This window comes from Mobula hypostoma, chromosome 1, assembly GCF_963921235.1.
Source record: "Mobula hypostoma chromosome 1, sMobHyp1.1, whole genome shotgun sequence".
Classification (NCBI taxonomy): Eukaryota; Metazoa; Chordata; class Chondrichthyes; order Myliobatiformes; family Myliobatidae; genus Mobula; species Mobula hypostoma.
Genome location: NC_086097.1, coordinates 165,490,152 through 165,505,466, shown reverse-complemented (window position 1 = coordinate 165,505,466; position 15,315 = coordinate 165,490,152). Strand labels below are relative to the sequence as shown.

General features: G+C 45.4%; 2 protein-coding genes across 2 annotated transcripts in view; one reads left to right on the top strand and one right to left on the bottom strand.

The window, feature by feature from the left end:
- Positions 1-14,512, bottom strand: part of ralbp1 (ralA binding protein 1) — a 57,373-nt gene extending 42,861 nt beyond the window's left edge. Inside the window, exons 1-2 of the mRNA XM_063059099.1 lie at positions 14,396-14,512; positions 1,082-1,370 (exon numbers count right to left, since the gene is read on the bottom strand). Coding sequence (XP_062915169.1) covers positions 1,082-1,325 — 244 coding nt within the window. The 5' untranslated portion in view covers positions 1,326-1,370; positions 14,396-14,512. The remainder of the gene's footprint in view (positions 1-1,081; positions 1,371-14,395) is intronic.
- LOC134347400 (craniofacial development protein 2-like) lies at positions 1,377-4,862 on the top strand (the record flags this gene model as incomplete). The annotated part of the gene is made up of 3 exons (XM_063049766.1): positions 1,377-1,385; positions 3,918-4,488; positions 4,633-4,862. Coding segments are annotated over exons 1-3 (810 nt in total), but the record flags the coding sequence as incomplete, so codon positions are not given.
- Positions 14,513-15,315: the final 803 nt, after the last annotated feature.

Here is a 15,315-nt window from a genome sequence, read left to right as displayed (position 1 = left end):
TCATGCAAAATGCAAGAATTCTTAAACCTCCGTCATAACTCGATAAAAGTATGGTGATTGCCTTAAATCCACTTTCCTAACTGATTCCCACTCCTTGGAATTCCTCATGTCCCCAAAATTCTATCAATATTAATCTTGAATATACTCTCTGGGAGATTACCCATTGTTCTCTGAACTGTACAATGCCAAAAATTTAAAAGGAGTTGTCCTGTTTAATGTCAATTCTAAATGGACAATTTATTATCTTGAGCCTATAGCCCAAAAGTTCTAGATTGACCATTTATCCTTCAAAAAAAAAATTAGGTTTCAACATGTCAAACTCCAGAGTGCTGTATAGACAGACTATCTCTGTTCAATCTCCAGAAGAAAATCACATCCAATGAACTAATCTACTGATTCAACATTACACTAGTTCCAAGACAAGCATGTCTTTAAATAGAGAGCAAAACTATACACAGTACATCAGATGCGGACTTAAAGTCATGTGGAATCACAGGAAGCTTTCCTCGCTCCTGTATGCCAATCACTTTGCAATAATGATAGTCATTTGCCTCTTAATCACTTGCTCTATCTGCATACACATCAATATTCTTCTGTACACCAATTTTTACCAGTTTCTCATCACCCAAAAATATTATTGAATATAGTATAACTACAATAATTTACCATTTGCAAATTATGGCTCATATTGTTTCTGCTCACCAAGATGAGAATATTAGTATTGGGAAATCAAATGTTTTCCATTTCAGAACAAACTGTAGAGTGGAGACATACGGTCGTATGATATAATTTATTTGTTATATCTCACTTCAGCCTGAGTGAGATATCTAATAATGAAGTCAGTTTATATTGTAGGTTCAAACCCATTAGCAGCTGGACTGAGAACTAAACACACAACCTTCACAGTCAATTTTTTGAGTGGAGTAAAAAAAAAATCAGGATCCAGGGATTAAAAAGATCAGTTTACCCCTCTTGTCCATCCACTACTTTCCTCACACGATCAGTTAAATCATAGTAACAGTCCTGGTGCATTTTTATGGTCAAAGTAAACATATCATGATCTTTGGTGAACAATACTTACTTCTTTTTTCTTTCTTTTTAAATTTGCCTTTTTTCTTTGTGTGCTCCTTTTCGTCGTCAGACACTATATCAACAGACTCATGCAGGCCTTCATGAGGAGGTGAAACTTCACCTGTTCGATACAGTCCTGGGAATTTTGTAGGACTGATCTCCTCGGAGCTTGGAGTACGAGCTAGGCCACTGCCATGCTCAGCCCTGCGGTGTTCACTGGGACTGCTCGTTGGTGGCAGGAAACATTCAGTCATTGTTGCACCTGGGAATTTCTCCCTTTCATTACCTGTCCATAACACCTGAGAATGCAAGAGGTATTAAACAAAAACAATTCCATAATAATCCAAAAAAGTTTACAATATGACAATCTGGAAAAGAGAAACCATTTTCTCTTTCCAATTTACGTTTAGGCAGGTACCGATTGCGAAAATTAGTTGGTAGGTTAATTGGTCGTTGTAAATTATCCCATGATTTAGGCTGAGTTCAATCAGGGGTTGCTTGGGCAGCACAGGTCAACGAGCCAGAAAGGCCTATTCTGTGCTGTATCTCAACAAATAACAAGAAAATAAAAGTTCATTAAAGTATGTAACAAACCTTTTAGATCCTCCCTTTCTTCAAGCAACAAGAAAATTTATGAGATATACATTATCAAGAAAGTAGGCAGAGGATAAAAGGGAGGTGTAGATTAAGTGAGCAGCAAAGAACCAAAAAAAATGTGGAAAAGCTTTTTCACAAAGCAAATGACAGTGTGTTAGAGTACTCTGCCTAAAAGCACACAGACTCATTAGAATTAGAATCAGGTTTATTATCACCGGCACTGGATGTGAAATTTGTTAACTCAGCAGCAGCAGTTCAATGCAATACATAATCTAGCAGAGAGAAAAAATAATAATAATAAATAAAATAAAACATAATAAACAAGTATATCAATTACGTATATCGAATAGATTTTTTTAAATGTGCAAAAAACAGAAATAGTGTATATTAAAAAAAGTAGTGTCCAAAGCTTCAATGTCCATTTAGGAATTGGATGGTAGAGGGGAAGAAGCTGTTCCTGAATCGCTAGTGTGTGCCTTCAGGCTTCTGTATCTCCTATCTGATGGTAACAGTGAGAAAAGGGCATGCCTTGGGTGCTGGAGGTCCTTAATAATGGACGCTGCCTTTCTGAGACACTGCTCCCCAAAGATGTCCTGGGTACTTTGTAGGCTAGTGCCCAAGATGGAGCTGACTAGACTTAACAACATTCTGCAGCTTCTTTCAGTCCTGCGCAGTAAGCCCCCCATACCAGACAGTGATGCGGCCTGTCAGAATACTCTCCACAGTACAACTATCGAAGTTTTTGAGTGTATTTGCTGACATGTCAAATCTCTTCAAATTCCTAATGAAGTACAGCTGATGTTTTGCCTTCTTTATGACTACATCGATATGTTGGGGCCAGATTAATTCCTCAGAGATCTTGACACTGAGGAACTTGAAGCTGTTCACTCTCCACTTCTGATCCCTCTATGAGGATTGGTATGTGCTCCTTCGTCTTACCCTTCCTGAAGTCCACAATCAGCTCTTTCGTCTTACTGACGTTGAGTGCCAGGTTGTTGCTGCGGCACCATTCCATTAGTTGGCATATCTCACTCCTGTACGTCCTCTCGTCACCATCTGAGATTCTACCAACGATGGTTGTACCGTCAGCAAATTTGTAGATGGTATTTGAGCTATGCCTGGCCACACAGTCACGTGTATATAAAGAGTAGAACAGTGGGCTAAGCACACACCTTTGAAGTGCGCCAGTGTTGATTGTCAGCGAGGAGGATATGTTATCACCAATCCGCACAGACTATGGTCTTCCGGTTAGGAAACTGAGGATCCAATTGCAGAGGGAGGTACAGAGGCCCAGGTTCTGCAACTTCGCAATCAGGATTTTGGGAATGATGGTATTAAATGCTGAGCTATAGTTAATGAAAAGCATCCTGACGTAGGTCTTTGTGTTGTCTAGGTGGTCTACAGTGTGGACAGCCACTGAGATTGCACCTGCCATTGACCTATTGTGGTGATAGGCAAATTGCAATGGGTCCAGGTCCTTGCTGAGGCAGCAGTTCAGTCTAGTTATAACCAACCTCTCAAAGCATTTCATCACTGTTGATGCGAGTGCTACCGGGCGATAGTCATTAAGGCAGACCACATTATTCTTCTTAGGCACTGGTATAATTGTTGCCTTTTTGAAGCAAGTGGAAGGTTGAAAATGTCCTTGAATACTCCCGCTAGTTGGTCGGCACAGGTTTTCAGAGCCTTACCAGGTACTCCATCGGGACCTTCCGACTTGCGAGGGTTCACTCTCTTTAAAGACAGTCTAACATCGGCCTCTGAGACAGAGATCACAGGGTCATCAGGTGCAGCAGGGATCTTCACAGCTGTAGTTGTGTTCTCCCTTTCAAAGCATGCATAGAAGGTGTAGTGAAGCATCGCTGCCATTCATACTATTGGGTTTCGCTTTGTAGGAAGCAATGTCTTGCAGACCCTGCCAGAGTTGCCGTGCATCTGATATCTCTTCCAACCTCATTTGGAATTGTCTCTTTGCCCTTGAAATAGCCCTCCACAAATCATACCTGGTTTTCTGGTACAGGTCTGGGTTGCCAGACTTGAATAAAACAGATCTAGTCTTCAGCAGACGACGTTACCTCCTGGTTCATCCACAGCATTATGTAAGGCATTATGATGACAGACAAGCCAACAAACCTTATACTTCCAGAGCCGGGAGTGCTCAGGAACTCTGCGGAACACCCAGACCCTGGCCGAGACAGGCAGTATGACGATGCAACCTCAAACCCCACAGGGAGGGTTGAGTCCGACAGGGGGCCGAGCGAACTGCGCCTCTTTTGCGTTGTAAGGTAAAAACGATCATCTCAACCTTCAACGCAAACACCATCCGCCTCTTGCCTCGATGCACAGAGTTGGCATCACAGGCAAGCAGCTACGAGATCTCCATCCTGGGGATCCAAAAACACCGTTGTATACACCCTGACGAAGAGATAAGGTTCACAGAGGTAGAGAGGATGCACCTCATCACCTCGTCCGCATGGAGACAGCCGACGACGATGTCAGCACAAGGAGGAGTAGGGCTGATGTTGAGCCGCAAGGCGAAGAAGGCACTGAGGGGCGTAGTCTCAGTCAGTGACAGAATCCTTACTGCGGAATTTGACGGAAACCCAGCAACCTCTGTCATCATCTGTTACTCCCCGTACAACTGCAGTGAGGAGAAGGAGGTGGAGGCCTTCCACAGTAAACTTCATGAAGCTGTCACTTCAATACCGGCACATAACTTCCTGGCTGTGCTCGGCGACTTTAATGCCCAGGTCGGACTGGAAGATGTTCCATACTCATACCAAGACTTTACCAACAGAAATGGACAATATCTAATTGAAAACAACAGGAATTCTGCAGATGCTGGAAATTCAAGCAACACACATAAAAGGTGCTGGTGAACGCAGCAGGCCAGGCAGCATCTCTAGGAAGAGGTGCAGTCGACGTTTCAGGCCGAGACCCTTCGTCAGGACTATCTAATTGATTTCATCCAGGAACACAGTCTCATTGCCGCCAACACACAATTCAAGAAGCGAGCTGGTAAACTGTGGACATACGAAAACAGTGCCTCCATCTACAGGAAACAGCTCGACTACATCCTCATAAGAACAAAATGGCGTAATTGTGTGATCAACACAGAACCCTACAGCACCTTCAACTCGGTCAGTTCTGACCACAGAGTAGTGTCAATGCAAGTGAGACTGAGCCTGCGGCAACCCAAAGCCACAGGTCCCAAGGAGAAGGTAGACTGGAGGCATTCTCCTCACAAACTATTCTTCAAGCCCAGTACATAGTGGAGGTGAGAAATTGCTTTGGCCCACTGGAAAGGGGGGAGGAAGAGACTGCCACCGACCGCTATCAATGGCTCATAGACGCACACACAGATGCAACAAAGAGTTTGCCTACTGTGAAGCGAATCAAGAAGACCTGGATCTCCAAACATCCTGACATCGTCGCAACAAGAGGTGTGGTCAATGCTTGTCATGCCGAACTTAGGAGCAAAACAGGAGAGCTGAGACAAGACCAAGACAGCAAAGAAGAATCTCTTTGCCACCTATGACCAACTGAAGAAGAGGAACTAGCTGAGAGGATTAGAGAGATACAGGCTGCTAATGAAGACATGCAGCATGGAGAAGCATGGTGCCCAGTCAATGAGATCAGTAGACGGAAGAAGTCCCCATCAGTTCATATAAGTGGTAAAACAACAGAGGACCGTGTCCAGACATGGTTTACCCACTTTAAGAACCTGCTGGGAAGCCCTCCAACGATCACAGAAGAAGAAGAGGACATACCCACGATACTAACACAAGTCGACATCGATGACGGCCCCTTCACCATTGAGGAACTGAAGAAGGCCAAATATGCACTCAAACAGGGCAGGAGCACTGGACCAGATGGGATACCACCAGATGTCCTGAAGAACTGCGACCTGGACAACATCTTGCTGGAAATATGTAATATGGCACTGATGAAAGGCGACAAACCAGAACAGTGGTCACTCTCAAACATTATCCCAGTCCCCAAGTCTGGATCCCTCACTAAGACAGATAACTTCCGCGGTATCAGCTTGACCTGCATCTTAGCAAAGCTATACAATCAGATGATCTTGAACAGGATTCGCACCGCCATTGATCCTAAGCTAAGATTCAATCAGAATGGTTTTCGGCAGAAGTGCACAACAGTAATGCAAATACTTGCTCTCCGTAGGATCATCGAGGAAGTCAAGAAGAGCAACCTACTAGCCGTGCTTACTTACATTGATTTTCACAAAGCTTTTGACTCCATTCACCGAGGTAAAATGTTGAAGACCCTGAAAGCTTACGGAGTGCCAGACCTTCAACTGAGAGCAATAGAGTCCAGCTATACCAAAACCATGGCAAAAGTTGTATCACCAGACAGAGAAACAGCAGTGTTTGAGCTCCTAGCTGGTGTGCTGCAAGGAGACACTTTGGCACCCTACATCTTTATAATCGTCCTTGATTACGCTCTGCAACAAGCTACCAAAGATCATGACAAGCTTGGTTTTACCATAAAACCAGGACAAACCAAAAGGGTCAGACCAGTTATGCTCACAGATCTAGATTTTGCAGATGACATAGTCCTGCTCTCTGACCACATGGAGGAAGCACAGCAGTTACTGACAGAAGTGGAAATTGAGTGCAATAAAGTTGGACTTCACCTAAACGCTAAAAAGACAGAGTACATGGCGTTTAACTGCGACAAAGGTACTCTCAAGACCGTAAAGAATGATGCCATTAAGAAAGTCTTTGACTACAAGTACCTCGGGTCAAGAATGATGAGTTCGGAGAAGGACATAAAGATATGGAAGGCGCTGGCGTGGAGAGCTATGAACAACATGCAGGAAATCTGGAAGTCGAACCTGACCAGAGGGCTTAAAAAGAGGATTTTCATAGCAGTCATAAGAGTCCATTCTCACGTACGGATGCAAGACATGGACACTCACCAAGACTATGCGAAAGTCTCTAAATGGTTGCTATACACGAATGCTCGGGACGGCTCTTGACGTGCGTTGGCAACAGCACGACGAACTTCGATGCTCATCACTAAAATCGAGGCAAGAAGACTGCAACTAGCAGGGCACTGTCTACGCCACGTCCTCATATGGGAGCCCAAGCACGGGAGGATGAACCCTGGGCGCCCTCCCAAGACTATGGTCAACACTCTCCTAGAAGATAGCAGCGGGGTTAATGTAGATGAACTGAACATACTGATGAGGGAGAGAGAGAAGTGGAGAGTCCGTCATTGTGCCTGACGACGGCACCCTAGGCCTGAGTCGACGTAGTAGTCATCCACAGCTTTTGGTTTGGGAATGTACAGTAAGTCTTTGTAGGCACACACTCATCCACACAGGTTTTAATGGAGTCGGTAACAACTGCAGCATACTCATCCAGATTCAAAGATGAATCCCTGAAAACAGTCCAGTCCACCAATTCAAAGCCGTCCTATAGGTCAGTGGTCCCCAACCACCGGGCTGCAAAGCATGTGCTACCGGGCCGTAAGGAAACAATATGAGTCAGCTGCACCTTTCCTCATTCCCTGTTACACACTGTTGAACTTGAACACAGGGTTGCCAGCTGCTCCATATTTGCTGGGATATCCCGTATATTGGACTAAATTGGTTTGTCCCATACAGGACCACCCTTCTCCCGTACTTCCCCAGCTAAGGTAGAGCATTCCTATGAAACCTTTCGTGCCGAAATGGCGTAAAGCGAAGAAGCAATTACCATAATTTATATGGGAAAAATTTTTGAGCGTTCTCAGACCCAAAAAATAACCTAACAAATCATACCAAATAACACATAAAACCGAAAATAAATAACACTAATATATAGTAAAAGCAGGAATGATATGATAAATACACAGCCTATATAAAGTAGAAATAACTTATGTACTACTAGAATGGTTGGGGGGTGGGTATCAAAGAGACTAGGAGAGAGGAGGTTAGTTCACAAATAGAGAAAGCTAGTAGGCAGTGTGTGAGGGAGGATAGGCAGGGGACAGAGATCAGGAGCACTCAGACCAAAGATGTAGGGGGCAAGGAAGAAAAAGATAGCAAAGTTGTTTGCTCCATTAAGGATAAACAGAGAGCAAGAGGTGGAGAGTTTCTCAAATGCATCTATTTTAATGCTAGGAGCATTGTAAGAAAGGTGGATGAGCTTAGAGCATGGATTGATACCTGGAAATATGATGTTGTAGCTATTAGTGAAATGTGGTTGCAGGAGGGGTGTGATTGGCAACTAAATATTCCAGGATTTCGTTGCTTCAGGTGTGATAGAATAGGAGGGGCAAGAGTGGGAGGTGTAGCATTGCTTGTCAGAGAAAATATAACAGCGGTCCACTGGCAGGTTAGATTAGTGGACTCGTCCAGGGAGGCTATTTGGGTGGAACTGAGGATAGGAGAGATGTAGTGATGCTTATAGGGGTGTATTATAGACCACCTAATGGGGACCGAGAACTAGAGGAGCAAATTTGTAAGGAGATAGCAAATATTTGTAGTAAGCACAAGGTTGTGATCGTGGGAGATTTTAATTTTCCACACATAGACTGGGGAGCCCATTCTGTAAAAGGGCTGGATGGTTTGGATTTTGTCAAATGTGTGCAAGATAGTTTGTTGCAGCAAACATAGAGGTACCAACTAGAGAATGGGCAGTGTTGGATCTCCTGTTAGGGAATGAGATAGGGCAGGTGACAGAGGTATGTGTTGGGGAGCACTTCCGGTCCAGTGATCACAATAACATTAGTTTCAATATAATTATGGAGGAGGATAGGACCGGACCCAGGGTTGAGATTTTTGATTGGAGAAAGGCTAACTTTGAGGAGATGCGAAAGGATTTAGAAGGAGTGGATTAGGACAATTTGTTTTATGGGAAGGATGTAATAGAGAAATGGAGGTCATTTAAAGGTGAAATTTTGAGGGTACAGGATCCTTATGTTCCTGTTAGGTTGAAATGAAAGATTAAAAGTTTGAGAGAGCCATGGTTTTCAAGGGATGTAGGAAACTTGGTTGGGAAAAAGAGAGGGATTTACAATAAATATAGGCATCAAGGAATATAATAAACATAGGTGCTCAAGGAATATAAAGAATGTAAAAAGAGTCTTAAGAAAGAAATTAGAAAAGCTAAAAGAAGATACGAGGCAGCTTTAGCAAGTAAGGTGAAGATAAATCCAAAGGGTTTCTACAGTTATATAAATAGCAAAAGGATAGCGAGGGATAAAATTGGTCCCTTAGAGAATCAGAGTGGACGGCTATGTGCGGAGCCAAAAGAGATGGGGAAGATTTTGAACAATTTCTTTTCTTCGGTATTCACTAAGGAGAAGGATATTGAATTGTGTAAGGTAAAGGAAACAAGAAGGGTAGTTATGGAAAGTATGACAATTAAAGAAGAGGAAGTTCTGGCGCTTTTAAGGAACATAAAAGAGGATAACTCTCTGGGTCTGGACAAGATGTTCTCTAGGACCTTGAGGGAAGTTAGTGTGGAAATAGCAGGGGCTTTGACAGAAATATTTCAAATGTCATTAGAAACGGGGATGTTGCCGGAGGATTGGCGTATTGCTCATGTGGTTCCATGGTTTAAAAAGGGTTCTTAGAGTAAACTTAGCAATTATCGGCCTGTGAGTTTGACGTCAGTGGTGGGTAAATTGATGGAGAGTATTCTTAGAGATGGTATATATAATTATCTGGAAAGACAGTGTCTGATTAGGAACAGTCAACGTGGATTTGTGCGTGGAAGGTCATGTTTGACACATCTTATTCAATTTTTTGATGAGGTTACTAGGAAAGTTGATGAGGGTAAAGCGGTGGATGGTGTCTATATGGACTTCAGTAAGGCCTTTGACAAGGTTCCACACGGAAGGTTAGTTAGGAAGGTTCAATCGTTAGGCATTAATATCAAAGTAGTAAAATGGATTCAGCAGTGGCTGGATCGGAGACGCCAGAGAATAGTGGTGGATAACTGTGTGTCAGATTGTAGGGCAGTGTGTAGCAGTGTGCCTCTAGGATCTGTACTGGGTCCAATGTTGTTTGTCATATATATTAATGATCTGGATGATGGGGTGGTAAACTGGATTAGTAAGTATGCAGATGATGCTAAGATAGGTGGCGTTGTGGATAATGAAGTAGGTTTTCAAAGCTTGCAGAGAGATTTACGCCAGTTAGAAGAGTGGGCTGAAAGATGGCAGATGGAGTTTAATGCTGAAAAATGTGAGGTACTACATTTTGGTAGGACTAATCAAAATAGGACATACATGGTAAATGGTAGGGCACTGAAGAATGCTGTAGGACAGAGGGATCTAGGAATAATGGTGCATAGTTCCCTGAAGGTGGAATCTCATGTGGATGGGGTGGTGAAGAAAGCTTTTGGTATGCTGGCCTTTATTAATCAGCGTACTGAGTATAGGAATGGGATGTAATATTGATCCCCCGGGATCAATAAAGTATGACTATGAAATTGTATAAGGCATTGGTAAGGCCAAATTTGAAGTATTGTGTACAATTCTGGTCACCAAATTATAGGAAAGATGTCAATAAAATTGAGAGAGTACAGAGGAGGTTTACTAAAATGTTGCCTGGGTTTCATCTCCTAAGTTACAGAGAAAGGTTGAACAAGTTAGGTCTTTATTCTTTGGAGCGTAGAAGGTTGAGAGGGAACTTGATAGAGGTGTTTAAAAATTATGAGGGGTATTGATAAGAGTTGATGTGGATAGGCTTTTTCCATTGAGAGTGGGGGAGATTCAAACAAGAGGACATGAGTGGAGAGTTAAAGGGCAAAAGTTTAGGGGTAACATGAGGGGGAACTTCTTTACTCAGAGAGTGGTGGCTGTGGGGAACGAGCTTCCAGCAGAAGTGGTTGAGGCACGTTCGATGTTGTCATTTGAAGTTAATTTGGATAGATATATGGACAGGAAAGGAATGGAGGGTTATGGACCGAGTGCAGGTCAGTGGGACTAGGTGAGAGGAGGAGTTCGGCACGGACTAGAAGGGCCGAGATGGCCTGTTTCCGTGCTGTAATTATTATATGGTTATACGTACAGTATTTTGTCCCTTATTTGGGAGTGAGAAAGTTGGCAACCCTAACTGTAAAAGACATGTTGAGGCAAGTTTAACCCTACTTGAACACCCACCCCGGTCAGCCAGTCCACAAGAATATTGTCAATATTAAACCGGTCCACGATGCAAAAAAGGTTGGGGACCCCTGCTATAGGTGCTCCTGTGCTTCCTTTGTCCAAACCTTCTTGGTCCTAACTGCTGGTGCTGCAGTCTTCAGTCTCTGCCTGTGCTTAGGGAGTAGAAGTACAGCTAGATGATCAGACTTCCCGAAGTGAGGGCGTGGAATAGCACAGTAGGCATTCTTGATGGTGGTGTAGCAATGGTCCAGTGTGTTGTTTCCTCTGGTATTGCAAGTGATCTGTTGATGGTCATCACTTTCAAAAGACAATTAGGTAAACACTGGATATAGATTCAAACTTACAGGGGGAAAATGGGGAAAAGGAATGTTCGTGCAGAAAGCTGGCAAGAGCTTGATGTGTTGAATCTGTGTGGAAATATTCCATAAATTTTCAGTGTACTATAGATTACCAAATAAATTTATACCAACTACCCATTTTTCACAACAAAGATGATAAAAGTATGACATTAGTTGACAGCAAAATGATTTTATGTTCTTAGAAATTAGCTTTCAACAAATTATCTTTGATGACTGAAGAAATTTTAAAATTCTATTTAAAAGTATAAATAATCAGGAAGCAACTACTTTTCTCAAATATTGCTGGAAATACAGCAATGAGGAAATTTATTTTGGGGGCATTCACCAAGTTAGTCCACTGGTTACATTATACAGCTTAAGGCAATGATATCTGTAGACAGAAAGTTGTACTAAGTCATGGGCTAATTACTGGTACAGTAAATAAGTAAAAAGTTGGTAAATACTCAAATTGAGAAATGGACTTCCTTTATTTCCAAATTTCAGAAGTTTTTCTTTTAAACAACTATGTTACTGTCGAACAGTCACCTTATTTCTCATTAACATTTTGCAAACTAAGCCCATAGTTTAGAATCATTTGAGTTCACAGGATGTTGGCCTTTTTCTGAGGGCACTTACTGTACTGTATATGCAACTAAAACTTCAGATGAAGGATGGGAAGGTTTGTGTCAGTGTGCAGTCTGTGACCCTCAAACTACATGGCCTACTACAAACATATTTAGTGATACTTAATATTTCTGGCTACAAGGGGCTTAACTAAGCCATCCTCTTCCTTAAGGCTACTAATTACAGACCTTCTTGGAAGGAGAAACTGAGCACATTTCATCTTGCTCCAAGGATCAATCACTGATTATCATGGAGTCCAAAGCAAAAAAAGAAGCTTGCTAGTCCATTATTTTGCTTTGGAGTTCCTTCTTGATGTCAAGTCCCATTAACTGCAGCAGCAAAAGACTCTGCATGGTATTCCAGAGTCAGCTGACATCCACTTGACTCTTGTTGTCTCAACAGCTCTGAGGAAGAATGTCAATGTTCACCTTCAATGCATTGCACCAGTGCATAAGGGAAATAAAAAAAAGCGAGGGTACAGGTGATCAGAAGGGCAACAGCAATGACATCAATAAATCTGACCATCAGCATTTGGGGCACAAATATAAGTTTATCCTGAATGAACTGCTTTATCTGCTCGTCTAGGTGCACAGCTCCATCTGTAGAGCAGCTGGAGTTAACATACAGCTGACATCTTTAACTTTCTTAACTAGTAAATCCAAACGTCGTGTGAAGTTTGCTGTCAGGTGCATTTAAACAAAAGTTGCCACTCAGAACACTTAGCCATGAGGTGAGCAACAGCAATAAGAACTGCTGGAAGAAAGACAGCATAGACATTGAAAAGGTAGAATCTCTTACAAGGTGTCTGCTAAAGTCAACTTCAATAGTGAAGTTGCATTGCGCAGTAAAATACCCATGCCATAGGAATCACAATTGTTCCTGATTAAAAACGCAAACACGAGGAAATCTGCAGATGCTGGAAATTCAAGCAACACACATCAAAGTTGGTGAATGCAGCAGGCCAGGCAGCATCTCTAGGAAGAGGTACAGTTGGTGTTTCCGGCCGAGACCCCTCGTCAGGACTAACTGAAAGGAGAGCTAGTAAGAGATGGGGAGCAGTGAGAGATAGTTTCACTGAACTCCCGTCGAAGAGAAGATTTAAACTTCTTCAGTGTAGGCATCACCGGAAGAAGCTTCGCAGTAGTGATTGTTAATTAATCCACTGCCAATGTTTGCCAATTTGCTATAAACTGCACTCCCTGGCAGGTTGTTCCAAACTCACAATATATCTTGAAGGCCTTTTAACAAAACTGTGTGATAAAAGATTAAATTCCTTAACAGCTGCTCATTCTAAATCCTGGAATTCCTTAGACAAGTGTACCTTTCCCAGATGGACAATACAGGTTGAAGGCAGAAATTCACCAGCACCTTCTCAAGGGTAACTAGGGGATCGTGCAGAAGCAGGGGGACCAGGGGGGTCGTGCAGGGGGGGGTTACACAGAGGGAGGACAGACCGGGGTGGGTTTGCTTATAGGGGTATGGTGGGGGTCACATGGAGAGAATGGGGACCTGTGTGGGGTTGTGCAGGGGAAGGGGGAGCAGTGTGGAAAGGGGTTGCGCAGGAGGGGGGACCAGCAGGGTCACATGGAGGGAGTGGGAACGGGGGCGGGGAGGAACGACGCGCAGAGTGAGGGAGGGCCAGTGGAAAGAGGGGTGTCGCACAGAGGGAGAGGGATGGGGGAGGGTCGCACACAGGGAGGGGAATGGGGGTGTCGTGTAGAGGGAGGGGGAACCGGGGGGGTCGCGCGGAGGGAGGGGGGACCGGGGGGGTCGCGCGGAAGGAGGGGGGGACCGGGGAGAGGGTCGCGCGGAGGGAGGGGGGGACCGGGGAGAGGGTCGCGCGGAGGGAGGGGGGGACCGGGGAGAGGGTCGCGCGGGGGGGACGGGGGTTCGCGCGGAGGGAGGGGGGACCGGGGGGGGTTCGCGCGGAGGGAGGGGGGACCGGGGGGGGTTCGCGCGGAGGGAGGGGGGACCGGGGGGGGTTCGCGCGGAGGGTTCGCGCGGAGGGAGGGGGGACCGGGGGGGGTTCGCGCGGAGGGAGGGGGGACGGGGGGGGTTCGCGCGGAGGGAGGGGGGACGGGGGGGGTCGCGCGGAGGGAGGGGGGACGGGGGGGGTCGCGCGGAGGGAGGGGGGACGGGGGGGGTCGCGCGGAGGGAGGGGGGACGGGGGGGGTCGCGCGGAGGGAGGAAGGACCGGGGGGGGGTTCGCGCGGAGGGAGGGGGGACGGGGGGGTCGCGTGGAGGGAGGAGGGACCGGGGGGGGTTCGCGCGGAGGGAGGGGGACGGCACATCTCGTGGCTGGGAAGGATGATGATGGAAGTGATCTTTAACGGGACATTGGGGGTATAATGGTGAAGAAGCTACACGGAGCCAAGCGACTCAATTCGAATTGTTTAGTGATGTGATGTGAAGCTGTGCCGGGGCGTGTGAGGGCGAAATCCAGCTGCCGCCATGCTGCTGGTAGCGTCCGTACAAGGGCTCTTCCCGACTCCCCCACCCAGCTGCTCTTCGTGAAAACGGGGCCGGTGTCCGTGCGACCCTCCCCGCCAGGCCTCATCCTGTGCTCCGCACAGGAGATCACCGCGCCATTCTATTTTATCTCATTCTTTCCCCTCCCCAGACATTTAACCCCGGCGCCTCACCTAATTTATAGCAACCCCTTCCTGGGGGCTGCGTCGCCCATCTCCCGCGGAGCCGATCCACCACCCGCCTCGTCCACTTTGCGGCGGCTTGGGCCCGGCGGGAGGCGGGGCTTCGCGCACTCGGAGTCAGCGCGCAGGTGCGGCAGCCCGACGCCCCACGGGAGAGGCGCTCGCGCGCGTCGGCGCTGTGCTGCGGGGGGTTTCCACCCTGTGTGGGTGGATAGTAACACTTTCTCCGTAAATATCAGATCATTGCCCAAAACAATGCGAGTTCCACCCTGCTACCCGACTGGTTCAGGTTTATTACCATGAACCAATGTATTTCATGAAATACGTTGCTCTCGGAATAGTATACAGTATTTCTTCACATTAAAATTACTATCAATTACAAAATAAATAATGCAAAAGAAGAATAGCGAGATAGCACTCATAGGTTCACGGACCGTTCACAAATCTGATGGCCAAGGGAAGAAACTGCTCCTTAAACATAAATGTGGGTGTACCTCCTTTGTGTTGATAGTAATGAGCAGAGGGCATGTTGCAGGTTGTGAGGATCCTTAATGATGGAAGGCGTCCTCCTGAGATCTCCGATGGTGGGGAGGGTTGTGCCCTGATAGAGCTGTCCGAGTCCACGACCCTCAGCAGCCTCTTTCAATCATGTATATTGGAGCCTCCATTCTAGGCTATTCTGCCACCAGCCAGAATGCTTTGTGCATCTAGAAATTTGTGAGTCTTTGAGATTTCCTCAAACTCCTAATGAAGTAAAGCCGTGGCGTGCCTTCTTCATGACAAGAGGTAATTGTTTTATTATTCTCACATATACCAAGGTACAGTGAAAAACGTTGCTTTGCAAGCCATTCATACAGATTATTTCACCACATTGAGGTAGAACAAGGGACAGTGATAACAAAATGCAGAAT